General features: G+C 41.3%; 1 protein-coding gene across 5 annotated transcripts in view; it reads right to left on the bottom strand.

Moving 5' to 3' along the window:
- The window catches only part of ptprub (protein tyrosine phosphatase receptor type Ub), a 182,693-nt gene that overhangs the window by 25,223 nt on the left and 133,441 nt on the right, over window positions 1-24,029 (bottom strand). For 2 of the 5 annotated variants that reach the window (XM_005456695.4, XM_025911861.1), the window contains 10 exons: window positions 22,613-22,649; window positions 19,094-19,232; window positions 18,106-18,129; window positions 17,694-17,848; window positions 16,892-17,079; window positions 8,075-8,147; window positions 7,893-7,969; window positions 3,291-3,308; window positions 1,078-1,114; window positions 95-192 (listed from right to left, as the gene is read on the bottom strand). In XM_005456695.4, the coding sequence (XP_005456752.1) occupies window positions 95-192; window positions 1,078-1,114; window positions 3,291-3,308; window positions 7,893-7,969; window positions 8,075-8,147; window positions 16,892-17,079; window positions 17,694-17,848; window positions 18,106-18,129; window positions 19,094-19,232; window positions 22,613-22,649 (846 nt within the window). The remainder of the gene's footprint in view (window positions 1-94; window positions 193-1,077; window positions 1,115-3,290; window positions 3,309-7,892; window positions 7,970-8,074; window positions 8,148-16,891; window positions 17,080-17,693; window positions 17,849-18,105; window positions 18,130-19,093; window positions 19,233-22,612; window positions 22,650-24,029) is intronic. The other 3 variants (XM_005456696.4, XM_005456697.4, XM_005456698.4) reach the window with 3 other exon arrangements.

Raw genomic sequence — 24,029 nt, 5'->3', positions numbered from 1 at the left:
CACCAAAAAGTCCCCTTATGATAAATGTGGTCTTTTTCTGAACACTGATTGGTGACAGGGATGGGGGAGGAAAGGGAGAGTGTACATCACTTACCCTGCCAACCTCCACCAGCTTAGTGATCATGACGATGCTGAAGCAATTTTCCTGCCACACCATCCTCCAAAAATCATAGAGAGTCTCCTGCTTAGGACCTAGTGGGAATAGGGAAGAAATAACAGAGAAAGAGACAAAAATGGCAGCATCAAAGCCTGCCCTCTCAATAACGGAGTTTCTGCTGTGAAATTTTGTATTATTGCGACCTAAGTGTCCTTTCTCAGATGGCAGGGTACTGATCTTTCAAGATTGTGCCATCAATAAAGTTATTGGAAATTCCAGGCAGGCAGAAGGGAAGAGGCAATGGGTGACAAAACAACAGCAGTAGCTGATGATGAAAGCCCGGGGGACCGCCAGTCACTCACCAGGATCTGAGCAGGAGACGTTTAGGAAGTGAAAAACAACTTTAAAAACGGGGATCACGTAGGAAGAAAAAGCTCTGAAACAGGAAAGCGCAGCTGACATCTTCTTTCTTTCCTTAACGTTTCATCTGCCTCTATGTCTTTTTAACAGACGGGAAAAGAAGGTGCGGGTGGAGGATGAGCAGACCTTTAGTGATTTTGTGATGGGAGCTCCCTAGAAACTGGCTCCTCCTAAGAGAGACCGCTCATATTCCTGCAGATCCCAAGTGACCATCTGAAGCAAAAGTGCGTTTGAGCGACAGCGACTGAACTAAAGGTTCTCTGCGTGACAATGAACACATCGCTCCACATGTCACAGAGACTAAGAAGCTATAATTAATGTGTTTAATTATTCAACTCTACCCATAATTAATTCAGTGACTTCCCTAACACAGGCTTCACGGCTTGATAGTCACACTATCACCTTTGAAATTGGCAGAGAGATGGTTTTGGCAAGGGACTGTGCATGAGTAGGCTCATTGGCTGGATCATCTTCAATTTATTAAACTTCAACAAAAGGTACTCGCTGTACTGAATTCACGCACACACAGTTACACACCACAGCCTTGCCGGGATACTCACCCTGAGTGGCGATGAAGTGGTTGGATCGATGGTAGCCCTGGAACAGAGAAGAGGGATGACATGCTGAGTAAGCGATCTGCACCATAGGCACAGCTGTATGGGTGTCTCTCTCTCTGTGCTTCCCTCTTCCTTCCCTTGTTCCCTACATGGCCTCAGCCATCTTTTATGGTGTGGTCTGCTGGGGGGGCAGCATCTCTGCTGGGGACAGGAAGAGACTGAACAGGCTGATCCGAAGGGCCAGCTCTGTTCTAGGATGCCCTCTGGACCCAGTGGAGGTGGTGAGTGACAGGAGAATGGTGGCTAAGCTGTCATCCCTGTTGGACAACATCTCCCACCCCATGCATGAGACTGTGACAGCACTGAGCAGCTCCTTCAGTGGGAGACTGCGGCACCCACGGTGTGGGACGGAGAGATTTCGCAGGTCTTTCCTCCCCACTGCTGTCAGACTCTACAATAAAGACTTTTGCAGCTGATCAAACACACAAACCCACACATGTGCAATAAGACTGCTATACGTGCAATTCTTCTTCTGACGAAGTTGTGTTTTTGTATTTTCCTACTCAGTTGTATATAGTATTTGTATTTCTATTTTATTCTATTGTATATATTATTCTATTCTATTTTATTCTATTGTATATAGTATTTTATTTTATTTTATTGTATTTTATTGCATTCCAGTGTTTTCTAATTTCTGCTACATAACTTTGCACTTTTGCTGTAACAAAACAAATTTCCCACCTGTGGGACTAATAAAGGCCATCTTATCTTATCTTATCTTATCTTACATTCCCCTCTGTAAAGCCTGGTTTCTGTCTAATTCGTCATTGCTGTCTAACCTACTGACGACTCCAGACCGCCTCTTTACCCTCGTTGACTCCGCAGACACGTGACGAACACGTGCCGTTTCTTGAAAAACTGCTGACATCCCTAAAATAAGCTATTTATTCAGCTTGTCAGGCTAGCTAAGCAAACAATGCCTGAACCCCTGTGACAGTTTAATAAAGATATGATAAAGAACCTACAGGTGTGGATTTCTAAATTTCAGGTGTCCGGTTTATTTAGCCATCTCTCCCTCAGAGTGCCTACTCATAAAATAAATCCATTTTCGTTGGAGATGCTATATGCACTGGGCGACGAATTAGCAACCCAAGAGGAAATTTCATCGTGAAATTCTTCCACTTGTCACAAGCCATACAGCTGGATCCGTGTCTTGCACACGTTTCACATAAATGCACGACACCAGCAGTCTTCAAGAGGAAAATCAAAAGTACACAGCAAAGTTTTCTGAAAACCTTTATATCAAAGGATGCGACAACCTTTGATATAGATGACAGACATTTTCATATGGCGAGTATGGGTTGAATATGAATGAACAATGAGATGTCACCTCTACAGCCTTGAGGGGGATAAACATGACAAAGACCACCTGAGGGACTTTGAAGCATAAACCCTTTTCAGGATGAGCAAACTGTTCAAAGGAGGTCCTCCTGGAAATAAGCACTGCTTAGCTAACCTTTTAAACGAAAGGAGACAACTGCCTTGAGATTGTATGAAAACATCAGCCAGAAAACTGCATAGATGGTTCCCTGTTTGCTGAGAGGAGCAGCTGGAATGATAATTGATGCTGCAATTACTTGACTTACAGGAGTCCGTGGAGGGGGAGAAGGCAGGTCAGGAATAATCTGAAAAGACTGCCAAGCCCACAGGCTCTCATCAAATCAGTATGATGAGGCAATCCATGTTGATAACACTATTTTTTATCTTTTTGCAGAGGGCATCTTCGTAATATTTTGAGTCCATCCACATTGCTGACGGATTGCTAAACTGAATCGCATCCACTCAGATAAATGTGGACATGTTTGAAATGGAGATGGATGACCAGTGCTGTGAGGCCTGCTATCCACAATTTCTCAGGCCCTGGCCAAACTCTATCAGCATGAATGCCAAGCTTTCTCCATATGAGACGGTTGCCATAACAACCGAAGGATCCTCCATCCAGAGAGAGGACACATCTCTTTGTGGTTATTAAAAATCATGAGCTAAAAAGGGCATTTTTTTTGCATTTGATTGGTTTAATGCGCACTAACCTGATACACCCTGACCTTTGAGCATTTGTGGATAGAGGACAGTGGAAAGAGTAAGGGGGAAGGGGGTAGAGGGAAAAGGGGAAATAGAGCAATGGCAGGCAGAAGAACGAGCAGTTAAGTACTTACTTCCCTGTTAATCCGAATCTACAGGGTCCGAGGTCGAGGAAGTGGGGTGGGAAGTAGAAAAGAAGACATATAGGCTAGTTAATGAAAGAAGCTTTAGGAGGTATGGTTACAGACAGCAGGGGAGCCTGTGTGTGCATAGGTGTTGATGAAAGAACAGCAAGCTTCATCGTGTGTTAGTGCAATGACTTTGTGTGAATCAGTGACCTAAGGCCAATCCTGTTTGATCAACTCTCTTATCTCTCAGTTGTGTTTTTGTTCAAATTAGTGATTTCTTTCCATTTGAATTTGGCTTTAAAATTATGCAAACAGCATTTTCATTGCATCTCACATTGCAACAGGTGAAAGGACAAAATTCAAAGCAGCTAGGAAGCTTATATTAGTACTCTGCTTATTTAGCATTTTGCTCTTGTTGGCAAATTCATGATGCACAGTTAAACAGGGCAGTAGTCCTACAGTTATTCTGCACAACCAGATAATGTCTTCTTTATTCTGCATTTGCTTTTATTCATGCACTGCATATAACACTTAACAACGGAATGTGGTGTGTTAGTTACTTATTTAGCCACAAGATTTCTGATACCACACTCAAAAATTCTTTTCATTTTCTAACTTTTAGTCTTTGGCAGTCAGTTCATGAACAAAGCCAAGTACAGCTGTGCTACCAATTTGCAATGAGGAAAAAAGAAAAGGAAAAAGAAAAGGAAAAAGCATTTTCCCTTTAGGTCAGAGCTAATTATGCTTAATATTTATCTCTTTAAAGCTTATTGGTGCACGCCTTACCTAACAGGACTTTTGAAACCCTACAGTCCAACCAGAGCACCGAGGTCTACGAAGCAACTCCTCTTGGACATTCTGAGATCCAGACTTTGTAGAAGAGTCTTTTCAGTGGTGGCTCCTAATCTTTGGAACAACTTACCTTCTTACATAAGAGCTGCACAGTGTCTCAATTATTTTAAAACACTTTAAAAAACCTATTTGTTCTCCCTTGCTTTTGGGTCTAGTTGAGCGAGGCATCTTTTTTTTCATACAAAAACAGCCTTATTTACCTGTTTTATTTGACTTATAGTGTGTCTAATTAGTGACTGTTTCATAAAGTGTATATTTTATATAGCTTTTAAAGCACTTTGGTTAACTGAGGTTGTTCAAATTAAGCTGAAGAAATAACCTAATTTAACTCTACAACAGTCCCAGTTTCTTGTGTGCCCCTTGGGACAATTTATCGACCACCACCCGCGACAGACCATTTCTAGAAAACAGACAACTATACCATTGTTAGAGAAATACTTTCAAATGCAAACAAGATTGGTTCATACTTTAATATTTCTTAGGCTTGATCATTAAAAAAGCTTTATTTATGGGAAGTGAATGGGCTGAGCCAGAACCAAAACAACAAGAACAATAAAAAAAAGTCATGATTCACAGCAGTTGAGTAGTTTTCATTTAAATTAGTCCATATTGAAGTTTTCCTTTATACAGCCGAGCTCACAACAGAACTGAAAATGACTCAAGCAATATCAAATAAGGGCTTCCTCTAATTTCACCGTAATATACACACTAACACCCTTTTAACAGATTTAAATTCATAATTCACTGAGGCACAAAGGCAGACTGAGTATAATTTATTAAGATTTAAACACTAAAAAAGCATTTTTGCTTTAGTTAGAATATGTGATGACTAAGTTCAGTTTGATAAGACCTAATAACAGCCTGCGAGTGTTAGCAAGCACCCCACCAGATGCTATCAAGGTGCTGTCCACTGTTTGGTAAGTGTGAACATTGCATAACGTGCACATGCACAACGCTACTATCTGTGCCAGGGTTCATTACCAGGAGGCAGTCTTGAGTCCAGATGAAAGCTAGAAGGCCATTTAGACATGCACTCCCGTCCTGTTAATCTGAAAGCATCTGATCGTGTCATATCCAAATGGAAACCCTGGACCTCTTTGAAATGCCTCCTAAGTGAATGCATCCAGTCACATCACCAGATAGGTACTATAAGATTATGACTACATCTTTATAAGTTGCTCAGATCATCACAGAATCCTTGTAAAAGTATAAACAGCATGAACTTAGTAACATTTTGAGCATTTTTTCTTTTCATTCAGAAATAAGACTCGTTTACGAGCACGATGCTGCCGGTACTCGTTGCCTTAAGTGTAACAAGTTGTTTGACTGTAAGACAGCCTTGCACATACTGAAGCCATAAGAAACAGTAACATAAAGGGGAATTAGATCTTTATAACACAATGCTGTCACTTTAACAGGCAGCTAAAGCCCAAAAGTATAACATATCCAATGTCTGAAAAGGAAGTGTACTGCCGTTAAGGATTTAACATTACACCACTGTCTGTCACTTTTTCAAACAACAACAAAGGCCCTCTCTGCACTGCCTGTCACCACAGAATTGCGTATGCATGCATATCTCAACACTCGCATCGACTCCTCGCATGACAGATGAGTGTCCTCCTTGTCTGCATATCCCAGCTAGCCATACTCGTAGGATTTGGCGCACATTTTTGGCTGCATAAGCAATCGTTATGAGGATGGGGAGAGAGGGTTAATAACACGAAGCGCAGTGTAATCATAGCTAATCCTGAAGCACCCGCAGATTCAGATTTTGCTAATCTCCTATTGATTAACTTATCACCTTTTTTTCCCGCGTGAAAAATGCCCAACAACACTGTGAGAAAAGCAAGTGAACAGATCCAAATTTGGACAAAAAAAGTAGAAATTTAAAGCGAAAACTGAGAAAATCTTTGTATTTTTAGGGCCTTCTTATGCATATAACAACAAGATATTACTGCTATTTGTTATTTACAATATTTACATAGATTAACCCAGCATGGATAAAGAGTGTAACGGTGTAAGAGTCTCTTCCTGAAGTGGGAGGAGCCTGTTGAGCCCAATGGGCTCATTACCCAGTATGAGGTGAGTCCATGGAGACATTAGGTTCAATTTCTTTGCTGTGTAAATGTCATCGGTTTTAGAGTTTAAGAATTTAAATAAATACTGTAAATGTGTGTTTGTTTACTGTCACGAACACCCCAATACTCTTGATGCAGATAAAATGCAAAGTAGCAACAGCCATTAAGCACTGCTCTGCTCTCTCTGGTCGGCAAATGCTACAAGAAGCTGGTTCAGATATGCAAAGTTCTGTACACACCAGAAAGAAAATGCAAATAACCAGTCATTAAGTGACAAAGAGAGAAAACAGAGATCCAGCACTTTGTCCCCTCTGCTCTGAAAGCACGATAATGTTTCAGAGGGAGGAAAAACTTTTCCATTTAACCTCTGGTGAAATAATCACAGGCTGTCCAAAATATGCTCCACTGCGGCTGAGTACTTACAATTCATCTCGCTGGGTCAGGGAGTAACATCACTGACACTGACACTGTAGTGGCTGCTGAGTGGTGTTTTCCCTCTAATGCCCGCATGTCTATGCCCTCAACGCTAATGGAGACCCTCACAATAACTACAGCCTAACAGCAGGCCAGGTTTTTAATGCCCTCTCATTGTAATGAACTCTCTAAAAGCATCTCACCACTGGCCTTTCTGTACAGAGAAATAAAAGAGGGGGGGAAAGCTCTATAGTGTCAAACATTTAATGACGCGATTTGGCCAAAAGGTAGAATTCACCCAAAACCAAGTCAATGTGAGGAACTAAAAATGACATAATTTGTTTTTAATGTATATCTTTTATAAATGTCTGACAAACTGTTATCCTAAAAAAAAAGAATTATTTAAACTAACCATCCTCAAATGGAGTTGGGTGTACATAAGCACTTCTCTCTCTCTTTTTCTTTTGTTTTACAGTGTGCCATACTTACAGTAGTCCCACTGAGAGGTGTGCAAATAAATTTTGCAAGATCTAGATTGCCAGACTTCCCTTGACATTTCTCAAACGAACAGCAGTGTCACAACTACGAGAGAGGATTCACAGGGAAACTGAAACACAAGTTTCTTTTTGTAGTAGATCTGCTTTTTTCCCCCGTATTCCTGGTTAAATCATTTATTAATAACTAACTGCTGCCTTCTAAGCACACGCACTTCTGTTTTCTCAATAAAAAATATAGCCTCGGCTAGCTCTTATGAATGACAACACACATGAATGGGACACGTTAGCAACATATACATGTACTTCATATGATAAGTGAGAGATGTTGACTGCATGTGGTGTGACAGAAGGTGAACGGTGGAAAGGATCATCTCTGCTCGGCCCATCCAGAGATTGAATGACGACAGGGACGTCTATTTAATTTAGGGGGATTTGTAGCATCGTACAGAAAGGTTCATCTACTCTGCAAAGCATTAAATATATTTATCCTGCTCTGTTTTAATAAAAGTGATGGCACAGGTAAGTCTGGGTCAGGGATCCAATGTGGCAATTGACAACCATGGCATTTGGCAAAACACTGGCAGGAAGGGTGTCTGATTGGATGAAAGCTTCCAGGTGAAAGTGGGGCAGCAGACTGGTGGGCTTACAGGAATGAGAGAGATGGACTGAGGCTTTGCAGAGTGTGAGAGATAGAGACTCGACAGAGGCTATTTGTGTCCCATATCGAACCAAGACAGGAAAAAACAGAAAAGCAGCATCAGACTTACGTCAATGTAGTTTGCATTAATGTAGTCTGAGTTGGGGTCTCCCAACAGAGGGTGGAGCTTCACTCTGTGTCGATCATCTGAGGCAGATAGAAATAAAAGAGCAAAGAAATATTGAAAATACAACTGTGACAACATTTTCTGTGTTTTTATTGATTATTTTTAAAGATTTTCTGATTACTTACATCCCAGCAAGGTGTCATGCCTCCCTTTTGTTTTGTCTTTCTTCTTTGTGCAGTCCCAGCCATCAAAGAAGCTCTGCGGATGAAGACGACACTTGTTGAAGATTTCAAGAGCAAAATCAAACACCTCCTATTCACAGTTTTCTCATGTTTTTCCAAGACGAAAAGGAAGATTGCATCTTGCGGTCAACAAGGAGCAGCAGCTTAGATCGAGAGCTCCTGTACACAAAGAGGAGGTTTGGGGTTTTATGCATTATATGTAATTAAAGAAAAGATCTGTGTTAGCCGCAGATAGTCCTTGTCTGATCCCAGAGCCCTAATAAGTCACGGACCCCCCATTTGCAGCTAATCTTGTTAAAGCCCTCAGCAATTTAGAACTGGGTTTAAAGCTTTTGTGTCAGTGAAAGTATCAAGAGGCAAACCAAAATAATCCAAGAATTAATTTTTTTTCCCCAAAGAGGAATAATGTCAGTTACATACAGTTCAGAGTGTGTCAGAGTTACATTTATCTGAAACTAATGAACACATTTAAATGTCAAGCTTCAGCTTTAATTAAAGCAGGTTCACATTATGTACTGCGTATTAAAGAATACAACATGCCCAGAGATTAGAAATCAAAAGCAATTTGTCACATAAACACAAAATCAAACACAATCATCATATCTATCATCTTGTGTGTTTGCCATCTTGTTCCGTTTATCTAATTCAGGGTCGTGGGGGGGGGTGGAGCCTATCCCAGCAGCTACAGAGAAAGAGGCGGGGTACACCCTGGACAGGTTACACAGAGAGAGAGACAACCATTCACACTCACGTTCAAAGCTCTGGGCTACTAAGAATCCACAGTTAAACTAACCCCAGTAACTGCATGTGTTTGTACTGTGGGATGAAGCACCCGAAAGATCCCACGCAGACACGGGGAGAACATGCTAACATCACACATATAGGCTCCGGCCAGATGGATCTTGTGCATTTGCTTCCAAATGATCCCAAATAAGGGAAAATAACTCCGCCACAGGCAATGTGGTGCATGAAGACGCTCATGTTTTTGATTACTAGTGAACTGAGGAAATACCATTCATTCCCTGAGAATTAGAGGTGACCATAACACGATGGAAATGCTTCCATGTAGTGCGTGGGACTGTAAACAACAATACATGCTGTCGTCATGGCTACAGCTACTAATGGTTCTGATAATGCAGGAACTGCAGGTACTGCTGAAAGCAGTCCATATGAAGCTTTGAGAGGTTTTTTAAAAAAAACACGTCACCCTGACCTCGAGCACAGTTCGGGTGAAGAGCCATTAGGTGATTACTGTGTGTAAGGTTGATTAAATTCTGACCAATACTGTGGAGCAGGAAATGTAAACGGATGGATGGATAAGCTCATCGGTCCAGCTGGATGAGATAAAAAACATTCACATTTGAGAATGTCCCCGAGAAGCAGAATTAATAAAATAAAAAAAACAGGTAAGACAATCAGACAACTGCTTACTTTACGGAACCAAAATCAATCAGCTTTAGGACATGCTAAGTGCTAAAGAACATACTTGCATCTTTTTGTTTTTGGCTTTAGAAAGTAAGCCATGTGTGATTCTGTAATAGTGCTGAATACTTTATTATTATATATATATTTATTTATCTCTTTTTCTTTTTAAAGAAAGCGTAAGAAATGAAGAGGAGCTAGCTTGTTTTGGGACTACGAGCTTACTATAAAAGGATAAAGTAGTCCATTTTAATTGTGTGAAGTGAACCTCCAGCCTAGCGTGGATGTTATTGCTTTTTAACCAAGAGCGTGCCTTTTAACCCTCAGGTCATTAGCAAAATAACATGGCTATTAAGAGCACACGAGACACCTTTTACAGGCTTCTTGTTTCTCTTTTACAATCCTGAGAAAAACAAAAATAACTTTCTTGCTATGTGAGATAGAAATTGCCACAAAAATCCACTTCACATTGCTGGTTACTGCTGTGCGACATACTGGCTGTTTGTGTACCTGCAGTTTACCAATCACAGTGTGCTGAGTGTGAAAGCAGACAAACTGTCTACCACCTGCTTCATGGATGGCTTCTTAGTCATACTATAACACATCTCATTCACCGTTATCTGCCTGTCTGCATGGATGCACCAGCAAGCGTTTACTCGCCCAAGTTGTCATAAGTCACTCAGTGGCTAAATTAAGCTTGCAAACAGCTCCCTCAGATCTGTGAATAAAAATACGCACACACCAGTGTACCCCCAGTGGTTTGCAGCCACTTGGGGAATTTTGTGAAACTCTGCCCAAGTCTGCATGCTGAGCAGGGGATTACAATGCAGTTCCCCCCGCAGAGAGCCAAGAACCAGCCAAATCCTGCCTAGGATTACACTCTCCTCCCTACTTTTTCCTTCTCTTTTCACACACTTCATTTCTGGGTCTGTCTTTCTCGCCGAATCCCTTGTTCTTGTAACCTCCTACTTCTCTCTCTGTCCACCTTTTCCTTTTCTCCCTCCCTTATTTTATTGACACTACACCTCTGAGCTCTCTCTGCTTCTGTGCTCTCACCTCTCCTCTCCTGCTGCCTCAAGAGAGAAGCAGGAAAAGTAAAGAAGAAGAAAAAAAATACAGGAAAAACTGTGAGAGAATGGCAGAACAGTGAAGGGAAGAAAAACAACTCAGGCTTAAGAAGGACTGATTAGAAACAATCGCTGGCAAAGATCAGTGGGTGGGTAAGTCAAGAGGATTACATCATTTATTTGTTAAATTATTACACTTATAAATCTATTTTTTAATTTTAACATAGTGATGTTGAATCAGTGTCTCAGTAGATTTTATGACAGTAACAATCCAGTGGCAGACTTACTGCGCTGGATTAATCTTTGTGTCACTTTGACCCGCCAATTTTTCAACCGCATAATTTTAAGATGACAATGAATGAATTGTGGATCTCCCTGTGATGACTTTCACAATAATCTCCCCCAAACACACACGCACACACGCACACGCACACACACACACACACACACACACACACACAGCCAAAATCCAATCAGAAATCTTATCTGCTGGAAAATATTCTAGTCGAAAACAGCAGAATTAACAAGCTTGACTGATGTTTGTTTAAAAAAATTTTTTTAAAACCACCAGCTGCCTATTTTTTTATTTTTTTTTTAAACAAACATAATAATTCAGTAGCCTCAGCTGCAACTAAACATCAAATCAGTGTTTGAATGAGTCCATCATTCTTTCTAACCTCAGCCTCAGGGTGCAAAGTGGTATAATGAAAGTTTTGAGTTCTCCAGTAAAGCTCTGCCGCTGTTTACTTGTACGTTTCTGCGGTGGGAATACGACGGCGGTGACAGAAACCGCCACACGTATAAGCCCTTTTTACAGCTCACTGTAAATTCTTGATCAATGTTTTTACAGAGTGCAGGTACTCCACAGGGAAATAAAAACCTATGCCTGCCAAGGGAGTGTAATATGATACTCCTCATCATTTTCCTTCATAATAGAGAGAGACACTCCATAAAAACACATACTCTTAGCACAGAGGGGAAAAAACACAAGAACACACAAACACACACACACACACACACACACACACAAACACAAAGAGGTGTGCATTGATTTTTTGAGTGGAGTGTGTTTTGCCCGTGAGGGACAGTTTAATGAGTCTACAAGCAGAGTTCCAGAGGCGGAAACCATGAACCAGAGACAAAAGTTGTTTTCTCCCTCTCTCTCTTTTTTTTTTGCAAATGTTTCAGGCCGCGGGTGACAGAGATGGACTTCTCCTCAGGTTGTGAGCTCAACGTTCTGCCACAATTGTTCCATCGGGGAGAGGCATTCAGAGTTTTGGGCCCTTCGTTAGATAGCAAAGATAGAGACAACAAAGCACAGCTAGAGGAGAAGCATATGTAATGCTCAGCAAAACAATCAGAATGAAGAGATCAAAAAATGAATAAATAAATAAAACAGCTGAGATAGAGATGGGCTCATTATTGGTATGACTGTGTATTATTATCATCATTATAGTTAAAAGAAAACAGGGCATTTGATCTCAGCGACACATAAGTTTTAAACTTGTTACACCATGAGGAATATTGGCTGACCCTTGATATCACTGGACACAAAAACCTAATATCCCCTACACACTACTTTACAGGATAACTGGTTATTTGTACATTTCCTTGTGTTAACAAATCCCATTAAAAGATGAGAACCGCAACTTGAATCGTATTGGCTGTGTCCAAAGCTGGATTTAGCTTATGCCTCTTGGGGCCAGAGCTCCAGAAGAAGACATGTCACCCAGTGCAACATGTGACTCAATAATGAGTTTGTATAACTTTCTGGACGATAATGGCTGTAAGACACACTAAACCAGGCTCTGGATGTATGTTAAGTCAAATAAATTCAGCTGCACATTATGGAGCCTTGCCATGTTTGAGCTGTGACAGGGTCGAGACTTCTGGCTTCCAAATGATTGCACACTATATATTTTCATGACAATTACGAGAAATCAAATGAGCCAAACTGTGCCTGTCTCTAACGGCAAGTGCAAATTCACACTTTGTATTGTTAGATGTGCTCCAACAGAAAACATATACCGGGCATCACTAATGACAGTATTGATCTAGGCATCACAGTCTAATGATTACTTCTGAGAATCACAGAGCAGTGGGAGATAAATACTATCATAAATACTACACAACAGGGAGACTGTTATTTGGAGGCTTGAGTAACTGGGTGGCGAGAGCTCTCTTTTCTCAATTGTTTTCCTCTGTGCCTTTTCATCTGTCTCCCTCTCACACAAAACGATCCCAGACAGCCCCTTCCTCTCCTCGCCGCCAAAAAAAATCTGCTAGCAGTGGACGATGAGGCTCACTCGAGCTAGAGATGTTTAACCTCAAGACTGAGGTCTTCTCTAGGGCCCAGAGGAGGATGATTATTCATATGCACAACAACAGTGTGATCCAAAAGCCTCTTTAACCTTGGTAATTAATTTCAGTGTGGGATAAGGAGGGCGGATGATGTGGAGGATTTCAGATTGATGTTCTCCCACTTTCAACATTCAGGCTATCATGGCCTCTTTACGCTCACAGTTTAGCCACAGCCTCTGTGGAAGATGAGTGCCCTGAGACAAGTCCAGGTGTGTGTTGGGATTATGATTGTAAGTACATGAAATATATTAATTTGTCTTTACTGTATTAGTACACATCAAAGGTCAGGAGTAAAACATACAAAACCAGCTTTAAATAAAACAGGGAGGAGAAACTGCCGTAAAAGTGACCTCATGGCTTCAACTGGACCCAGATTTCATCAGCCTTCAGCATGAGTATATCATTTGTTAGGAAGAGTTAAACAATGCTAACATGGTGCAAATTAAGCCAAACACATATTTGGAAACCATTTCAAATGATTTTCATAACACCAAAAGACAGCAACAGTTGCCTCAAGGTAAAAACGCAGTAGAGAGAAAACCCCAACAATCAGATGGCCCCTTATTACCAAGCACTTGGTGACAGTGGGAAGGAAAAACTCACATTTAACAGGAAATAAACAAATATCTCTTCTCCTGCTGTAAAAACAACAACAAAACAACAACACAGAATCTGAACCACAGGCAGCAACAACCCTTGCTTGCTTGTGTGAAAATAAGTGTACGTATACAAGCTATCAGCTAAGGAAGTTTGCTGCAAAACAAAAAATTCCAGGCATCACGGTGAAAAGTTCATCTGTCAATATAATCTAATAAGTCACTGATATAATTCCAGGTGACATAAAGGTTATTTTCTGCAAATGTGAATGCATGTGTGCTTTAAAATCAATCTCCTTTTTTAGCCTTGGGCACAAAAAACAAATAAATAAATAAAACTGAGAAATACCGATCCACAACATGAAATCACAGCCTATAGGCTTTCTTACTATTCTGAAATTTCCAGTTACTTTCGACACTTTACCAAATATCTCATGGACTGGTGAAGTCATGGTGGACTGAATATCTGACCCCATTAAAAACTGCTGTTTTCCACCCCATCACCACAGTAGACAGCTCACACTTTTGGGTCAGTCCAGTTTAAAAAACAGTCAGTTCTAAGAAAAGTTCACACCTGAGTCAGGAATCATGGCTAAAAGATGAGGCTGGTGTCAAAATGTAGGTACAAAGGGGAGCTTTTATCCGATATAAGTTTGTTTAAGACAGGCCACCGAGCCTGCATAGTTATATAATCCAAAATGCATTTTCTGAAGGTTTTCCCAGTGGGTTCTCAGAAAATGCCTAAAATACCCAGGAAACCAATGCTTGTTGAAGAGCATCAAATAGGTGCAGTTTTGCTATGGAAACAGTGATGTATCAAATGGAACTGATGCTAAAAGTGGGTGATCACAAAATGTGATTTTAGCTTTAGATCATGAACCTTGGAGTGAGTAAAATAAATACAAGTGATTTGGTTGCATTTTCCATCCCTGAAAATCATATGAGGTACTCGGAAATGCTAGAAAAAATAAGACATAATATGTACCAAATTTAAGCCCATCCCCATGAACTTGCACATCCTCTAGTTCAGAAAATTCAAAACTGACATAGTGTGAGGACAAAACTTTACGTGGCTTCACCACATATGGTAACATTATTGCACAAAAACAGCAGATTCTGCAGGGTCAGGGGGGAGGCACTTCTGCGATGCAATGATCCTTTTCTGTGGAATAAATCAAATTTATATCGTCATCTCATCTCACATCTGTTTCTTTCTTTCCACTGGGTACCACTCCAGTCAGATCCCAAGTGGACGAAAAAGGGAACTAGAAGATAACAAAGTGTATAAGAAAGAACAAGTGCAATTCCTTGGTGTTTGAAGCTTTTTGTATGCGCATTCAAAAGCAAGCACAATTCCACCCTTCCTCCTAACAATGTTGGCAATTAAAGTCAAGCATTCCTGCTGAGGGGAGCCTCAGGACAGAACTAGGACATGTCTAAGAAGTAATGCTTTCCATCTGCCACTGAAACATCTGCAGAACCCTCAGAAGAAAAAGCCTTTAACTACTAGGTGTTACAAGATGGGATGTAACACCGTAACACTACAGAAAATGCAAGAATAATATTTAATAATACTAATTATAATAATATCACTATCAGCCAATTTCTCCGAGCTGTTGGAGATAACTTGGCAAATATCACTTTAGTAAGTAATTTAAGGGAAAGGTGTAATTTCACCTGTCGTCTTTAAAAGGTATGATAATGATATATTTAAACTTTTTATTTGTAGGAAAGGAAGGAACCACAATTAAATTAGGCGATCAATGTGCCCATAAGAAGAAGAGAAGACCAAATAAAAGGTAAAAGCAACAAGTGCACCTATACGTACTAAATTCAAGGTCATCTTCTCCTGTACCTTGAACCAATTTCAGTGGAACTTCTATTTTTAGACTGCGCTCTGAAAGTCCCGTCATGACCGCTTGCACTTGTGCCTCTGGAATCTGGCTGGCACATGCCACAGCTCAGGTCATTTCCATTGAACGTTCGCCTCAGGGCGTTACAGCAGAACTTCACTGACCCCAGGGTGCAAATTCATTGAGCACAACCCTGTGACTGAAAATAAAAAATAGATAAATAAATAAAAGCATTCCTCCCCATAGCCTCCAATGTCACCGAAGGGGTTGGAAACTCTGGACTAAACAACTTGAAAATGCTGTTTGTTCTCTGGATTGTGCTTCCTCCTAATGCTCCTCGATACAAAAGTCGGATCAGTTTGTCACAGAAGTGGATATTTGCTCCCCGACCTCCTCTGAGTAATTGCAAAGCACCGATGCATTTGGCCCGAAAGTGGGTGATGTGAAAATAGAAGCAGCTCTAGAATCGGTCCAAGTTTGGATGAGAGAGTGATGTTGAAGGGAGGACTGGACAGAAATGTGGTACTTTTAGGTAGAATTTCACAATATCATGAGCGCACCCGACAAGTGTAAATTATGGAACTGAACCAAACAAGCACCTGAAGTACAAAATGTTAACTATCTCACAATATTAAAAATAACAAAACAAGCTAATCTCCATCTGTGTTTTTGTATATTTCCTCCCTGTAGCAACACTTTTAACAACTTTAACCAATAAAAACAGCTTTCAAGAGTCAGCAGAATGAAGAAGAGCAGATTTGGCTACACTTTGAGTGAAATTGTAGTAGCAACCGTTGAAATCCATTAAATACGACAGCAGTGGTTTAGTAACACCTTCAGCTCGCAGTTCTGACGGCTCATTATTGCCTTTCATAGGCAGAATAGCCCCATCTTTTAGCATTAACATAGCTGAAACTCAAACTTCATGCTGGGTTCATTAAAAAAAACATTGCTCTATGAAGTTTTGGCTCGCGCTTTCTTCTTTGGGAAAGGCAAACACGTTTTCATATAACTAAATATATAAATCGGCTACCTCTAAATCCTGCAAAGTGCTCTGCTTCTCTGCCTTTCAGTGTCAGGCAGAGCAGGTGTCTGCATGCCTGAAGTGACCATATTAAGGACAACTCCTCTCACTGATATCAACTAGCCAAAGAAGTAAAGGATACAGATGCGATCCAAGTACTTCAAATAGTCTGAGGCCTGAGCTTTTGGCTCACAGCAACTACTTGCATAGACTTTGACCTCATTATTTGAAACTTTGGCCATCTACCATCGGAACAGCACATATAAGACAGTAGGAAAAGTATTATAGCTCCATTTTAAATAACTCAGCATGAGTGCACCAGCACCCATTCTTTATACCGCTGTTCATTTAACGTTGCCAGAGTGCAGGACTAATAGCTGTCTATGCTGTCTTATAATGTCACAGTGTTAAATAGGAGTACAACGGCGCCCTTTCACCTCGTATTCCTGTTTAAAGCCGTAGCCCTCGGCGGTCTTCATCTGGTTAATGTGCTGGAGGAGGTCGGCCACTCTGACGGCAGGGTGGAGCTGTCCCGTGTGGTAGGGGGAACCTTTACGTCCACACTGGTGCCTCGGGGAGCCTCCCAGCAGGCTGCTGGCCTCGTTCACTGAACTTCGAGCATCACCTGAGCGACGCACACAGACACATTCACAGTTTGAGTGAGCTGAAACGTTAATGACTCAGACACATCACGGCTTGAAACATTTATCGTCTTTTCTAACACTTGCGTGTCACGTTTATACTGGTGTGAATGTGTTAGCGGCACAGAAAGGCACTTTACAGGACAATACATGACAAATACACGTCAGGCATGCCGTTTCGATAGAGTTAGTCTCCATACAGATGTCTTCGTAATAGATCTTATGCTGATGCGCAGGCAACTCTTTCTCAGATAGTGTGAAGCAGACAAGAATCTCGAGCATCTTTAGGATAAACACATCCATCTTTCCTCCTCTGTGATGCTGACAACATTAGAAAGCAGAAAACTGACAAGAATCACAAATCATTTATTTTTTTTATTTGCCATCTTGTGAGATTCTGTGTTTCTGTGTTAGCTTCAGGCGGTAGTAGCTGACACAAAATCATACCGAAGGAGATTTTTCACATGTTGCAATTGATTGAAATATTTATGGAGCGATCGAGCAACGGCCAAAAAGATTACAAAGTGAGGGATGATGCGTGTCAGATTCGGGGCTATGCAAAGCTTGCACGAGTGTCTCAGCGGTGCACTTCTCTTACTTCGTGTGCCGCAAGTGTGTGAATCCATGAAGGAAAGAGCCATTCTTTCATCCTCCTGCAGGGTGCTCTGGTCTGTGAAACTGCGCTCCATTGAGCCCATATGGCTCTTCTCCTGGCGGTAGGTAATTGGCGTCTTATTCATGTTCCCCGGTTTCCTGTTAACGGATAGAGAAAACGATTGAGGGGCAATCAATATTAAGAAGAGATTGCCACAAAGGTCTCTGCAGTTATGTTTAGGTAGGAAAAAAACACTGAAAGAAGCGTGTACACTTTTGATCTGCTGAGAGAAGGAAAAAAACAGTGGTACACTCTGGTGCTTTATTGTAACTCATGATTGACAGCCAGCAAGCGCACATGCACGTGTATGATGGATCACAAAACGATGGAAAAGCAAAGAGGTGGAGTCACTTACGGATAATAAGAGTAGTAGTCCCTTCTGGCAAGAGTGCAGGAGAAGTAGGAAAAAAAAATAAAAATCAAGAGAAAGAAGAGATGTAAGATGAAAGCAATGTCAGCTAAGGGCAGAGTGCATTGATTACAGTGAAAATGAAAACCGTCCTCTCATGAGTTTTGCTGCACAGGCGGCCATATGACGCATGCGAGCGGATCGAGCAGGTGCTGACAGACTAAACCACAGCCGGGCAGAAAAATGTGTGTTTCTTTCAATCGAATACGTCTCAGTGTTACACTTCAAGGACTAGACCACGCGGCTTCCTGTCACAGCAAATTTAATAATCAATTCCCTAAAAGTGAAATTCATGGTGGCTTAGGAGAGCAATGCGGGCTAATGTGCAGAGTAGAAGCGACTTCCACAATCAAGATTATTCACCATTATCCTGAACGCTGTGTCAGCAATTTAAATACCAATTGCTGGGGCCTCTGACTAACTCCCATTTTGGCAGGATCTTTAGAATTCAATTTATCTTAAACAGGCGAGGGCGTTGAAGCCCGATTTGAGACTTTAGCTGCCGCTAAATAAATGCGGAGCCAGAGGTGTCGATGATTTACTGTAGACCTGTGGGATCATTGACTAATAATCTCTAAAAGCACACCTTTTCCCTCCCAATTACCATCTCATTTAAGGGTCAGGCGTCTGTTTGGTGTGTGTAATTAAGTGGCTAATTGAATTGCATCCGCCTTTAATTAAATACTTCACACTCAGATAGGCTCTGCAGATGCAAGTTGTTTGGTCCCTCTGGTGCAATATAAGAAAAAGAAAAACAACGCCACGCCAGCTGTTTGCCCATCTTTTGGAAAGCGTGACCTTTGCAAAAGTCGAGCAAAGAGTAAAAGCCGATCACCGAGCTGCTCGAGAATGAAACGTAAAAGGTAAAACAATGCGGGGTGATTGAGCACAATGACGCATGTTTTGTTCAGAATGTCTATGGGAAGTTGTTTACCCTTTCTTGATGATGACGATGACGGCGCCCAGCAGGAGGATGAGCACTACCAAGCCTCCGGCGCACACACCGAGGATCAGCCCCATCTCCTCGGAGTGCTGCGACACCTCCAAAGCCTTGCGATGATCTTTACAGGCCGCTACACGCAGGAAGACAGAAGAGCCACATTAAAAAGGCAGAATGCAAACATAGAACTTAAAGGAGAGTAAAAAGGATTCAACAGAGGTAGGAAAGCTGTTTTTTGTCATCCTGTCACACTACCTAGACAGAAATGAAAAACCTAAGCAAATGAAGAGGTGACACTTTGAACGGTGATTGTCCATGCTGCCCAAACAGATGCAAAGTGACGTGCAAAATAAGCGGACTCGCTCCCACACGGAATGATTTTCAGTGATCATTTAAGACAGTTAAAGATATATGTCGCTACTATGACTACCAGGATCTTTTTAAGCAGGTTTGTATGAACTGGCAAATTTTACAAGGCTCCAAATTCTGCAGCGTGAGGTGGTGAACTCATAGCAGCAAATCATTCTTGATTTAAAAGTTGTGCATTAAACATTATAATAATAACGTGACACCTTTGGATTGCAATTCATGCTGTTGTACACTCACTGACCTCTGAAGTCACTTTCCAATCAATAATCAGTTTCCAGTCAGAATGCTCCAAACTGCTTTACAGTACAGTCTCAAGGTGCCCCGCTGTCTGTGAGCTACTGGAAAGGTCGTTACCATAATAGCAGGTTATTCATTTCTCCTACATAAAGCTTCATACTTATGTAAATGGTGCTGAGGAGTGGGCCTTTCTTTGCCTTGTTCTAGGAGCCCACTGATCCAGTTTTTTTTTCCCTGTGTGTCAGCCTGTCCTGCAGGCCTTGACAGCCTGGAAACCAGCCCTCCTGAGCTTACTGGAACAGCATAAACTATCTGGAGAGTGGGAGAAAGTCAGAGCAGGCCTGGGGATAGAGCTCTATCTTCCAGCCTGCTGGGGAAAAAGAAAATCAGATCTGGGGCAGGGAAAATGAAAACAGAGCCGTGGTTTAGTCCAACTATTTGCAGCCATGGGCACTTGGGCCGCCTTAGAACCCTCTTTCCAAATAAAGATGAAAGTAGTGCAATATCATGCTACGATTTGGCTGGATTTTTTTAATCAATGATGAATGTCTGACATATCAGAATGGGGGGAAATTAGTCACTGGCCTGATATTAGTCTAAGGGCTGTTATTTCTGAAACTGCTTTGGACATCACTTTCGTGTCGCTGTCCTCCGATAACATGTTGGTTCGATAGCGTGACATCTCTGCATGTGCTGCTTCTAAACGTCGCGTCTGCCGCCGTGGTGAGAAAGGATTTAGTCAGTGAGTGATTGCTTTTGTGGTTTCTGTTCACACACAGGGACACACCAACATCTAAAATGCCTTTGTGTCTCTGAGCGACTGTAACCGACAAATAACAAAGACTCCAGCGTGTCTGAGACGGCGCTCCATTCAAAGCACCGTCTCAGACACAAACTCAGATGCTCACTGTTTATTTTATGCCGCGACTTCATTTAAAATTAGGGGAAGGCTTCTTTATACAGGCTAAAAATGTAGAGGAGGAGGTGAAAAATCAATTTCAGTTTTCTGACATTTTGGACAGATAAGGCGGTTTTGCCTCTTTTACCCTCAAAATTTCTATTAAGCCAAACACGAGCATGAAATAGATTTCCACATGAATCCATGCACCTGCCAGCTGCCCGATGGTGGAAATTGGCACTTAGAGGAGAAATGGAAGTCTATTGTTGTGTTGAGCCTGCCAGAGGATCCTTAATTAAACTGTCACCTGGAAGTTGAAATGTAATCTCCAGCTTTGTTATCCAAGCCAGAATCATTTGCCTCCACTTCGCTTGTGATGGGCTGGTTGATAATAACGGCTTAGGACCCGATGATGCAGAGGCTCTGTTAATGGTAGAGGGATCATGGAGATCGCACATAGCAACAAAAAAAAAAGATCCCTGTGACCTGTTACACCTTGAAATTGGAAATACCCACATTTTTTTCTGTCATCAATGGGCATTTCAGGGGGTTTTCAGTTATATCTCCATGCCTGCAGTGAAAATGTAGTGCTGGCATTTTTTTTTAAATCATAACTTTCAATTGTGCATTTAACCTTTCATTCTTTTGTCTTATTTCCGCTTCTGTTCTCTCTACAGGTATTTTATTTCATTGCTAATTGTATTTTCTTTTTATCTTAGGAGCTCCATTGTTCATTTCTTTCATTCTGTCTCTGCCCAGTGTCAAATAAAAGTGGCAAATGCGGCATAAAGTCTGTGGCTGTGGGGACTTTTAATTAATCAATGCCCAATTTGGCACTTGTGGGGAGCGAGAAGTCGAGCTGAAAAGGCTGGCCTCGCCTTTTGGCGTTATGCTCAAGGATAGCCTCATCTTTTTCATTATTCTCTCACAAAAGAAGAGGCCTTAACAAAAAAAAGAAAAAGACACCCCGCCAAGTCAATTTACTTGCAAGGCTCCGCTTACTGTTGCGGTGCTATGATAACTATAAATACATGACTTTTTATTTACCATGATCTGACAGTGTACTATGGTGGAGGGGCTCTTCTGCCATAAGGACTTAGAGTCAATTTCTCTGCCCTTTTCATGTGCCTTTGAATCCAAAAAGCCGAGGTAAAGATAAGGAGGCGGGGAGGGCTTTCTCATACTGATAGGCCAAGGTAGCTCCATCTGGAAGTTTTGATCTGGAGAACCCTTCTGGACAGCGCAGAGGTCAAAGCCCTCAGATGTAGCTGTCTGGTGGGCTGCTGATGAGAACAAAGAGACTGCCTTTGATACGACGTGTCCCAGTGTCAGCCCCCAAACAAACAGGATGAAAGCCTGACCTCTAATCCTTCCCTGCTTGTTGCCCTTTTCTCTGAGGCCCAGTGCTAAACAACCGGGGCCGCCAGAGAAAATTTGTCCAGTTCTTCACCTTTTTACTTAAGAGAAACAACACAGTAACAAAAAAAAGAGAGAGGCGGGAACTACAGAGTGCTAAGACGAAACCTCGCCTCTAACAACAGTGACTGTATGATGCTCAATGCAGTACTAGATAACAAAGGGAGGAAAAATAGCCCTTAAAGTGATTAGGTCACTAATTTGTTTGAACCATCCGTCCCCTGTTAGTTTCCTCTTCATGGCAGGTTAACTATTGTTCGCTCTACCCTCATTCGTTTGAAAAGCACCACCACGAGGTGTCACGAAGTAGCGACGCTGGGCAGTCAAACCGGCAGATCTGAAGTATTTGCACGTTTTAACTAACAAATAAATGATGGCAATGTATCGACAGCATATTAAAAATGAAAGCTACACAAAGAATCACCTCATGAATATTTCATCCTACAACAGAGTAAACACACCATCACCGTCACAGTCGTAATGTCCTGTCTTTCTACAAAAGTGCACAATACTGCAAGTTATTTAGAAATGATGCAGGGAAATGGATTCAGGTCACAGTGTTTTTGGGAGGTGAGATATTTATGTTGAATTACCTTTGCGAGCAATGCGGATGCAGTTTATTCTAGATTCCTGAAAGAGAAAGACAACACAGACGTCAGGGGGGAAGTGTCACTTTGCATTTTGCATGAAAGAGATGTGATAATAGAAGAGAGAGGATGTGAAATACAAAGCCGTGGCGCACACATTTATCATGTGGTGAAAAAATTATGATTACAACACATAAAAACACACAAATGCTTTCAAAAATACGATGTTTATTCCCAAGACAAGCAGTACGGACTTAATGTTAGAAGTAATGCTAGTCTGCATCTAGAAGCATGATGACGCCTTTCATTTCAATTGTTCATACCCTCTGATTAGAAATACAAACTACTCAACACGAGTGGGTGGCACTCACGTCTCCAAAGAAAGCATAATTTACTCCATGATAAAGACAAAAAAGACCCTAGCAGGGAAAAAAATGACTGAGTGTAAAAGGACGAATTACCTCACAAGTTAAGATTCCTGCTAATGACATGAGAAAACAAAAAAATATCTAAAACCTGAGAGCTGTGGCGAAGTGTATGAGAAGGAGATTAGGGAGTCTATCTGAAGGAGAAACGATGAATGTTGAAAGGAATTTAGCATAATTAAGAGGAGGGGTTTCAGACCAGTCCATCGCTATAAAAAAATCATTCATTTTATTCAAATTTCAGCTGATGGCATCTCTCTGTTATGAAAAGAACCTTTGTCAAACAGCACTAATGGGAACCAAGACTGTAATCCAATTCCATCCTGCCACCTCATGGAGGAGATGTATCATCAAATTAAGATTCACAGATGCTAATTCGGGCATTATGGGACAATTATGCAAATTCTTCCATTCAGAAATGGGCAAAACGAGCTTTCCTCAAACTCCAGTTGTATTGCTTTTTTAAATTGAAAATACATTTTTAATCTGACACTTGAACAAGTCTTTAACTCCGTGGTTTAATCTGAAAATACAGAATCAAACTGTAAACAAACATGTCCGTCACACAGAGTGCCATTTCTCCAGCCCAACAGTGTGTAAAACCTCACCACTAGATATCAGTGGACTGCAGATTGGAGTCAACTGAATCCCGTTTTCTTACCCCTACTAATGCAAAAACTGTGAAAGAAGTCCGATCTGAGCCAGTGAAACTCACTTCTGACTGATACTGAGGTGCTGTTGAGGATATACTTTTCTGTTGGTAACGGCTGCTATTTTCGCTGTTTATCATTATTATTATTATTATTATTAGTTGCATCAGTTATTGTGCAATTTACTGTTTATAAGGTTTTTTTTAAGGTTGGGGAAACCTGCAGTTAGGGTCACTTGGATAAGTGACAAAACGTTTCTCCTATTGAAAACAATGTGTCCAGATGAACACAATCAACCTTTGGGATTTACTTACCCGGATGATTGAGCATGCATCAAGATATTTTGGC

Source organism: Oreochromis niloticus, linkage group LG11 (assembly GCF_001858045.2).
Source record: "Oreochromis niloticus isolate F11D_XX linkage group LG11, O_niloticus_UMD_NMBU, whole genome shotgun sequence".
NCBI classification, from domain to species: Eukaryota; Metazoa; Chordata; class Actinopteri; order Cichliformes; family Cichlidae; genus Oreochromis; species Oreochromis niloticus.
This window is presented reverse-complemented; position numbering and strand designations above follow the sequence as displayed.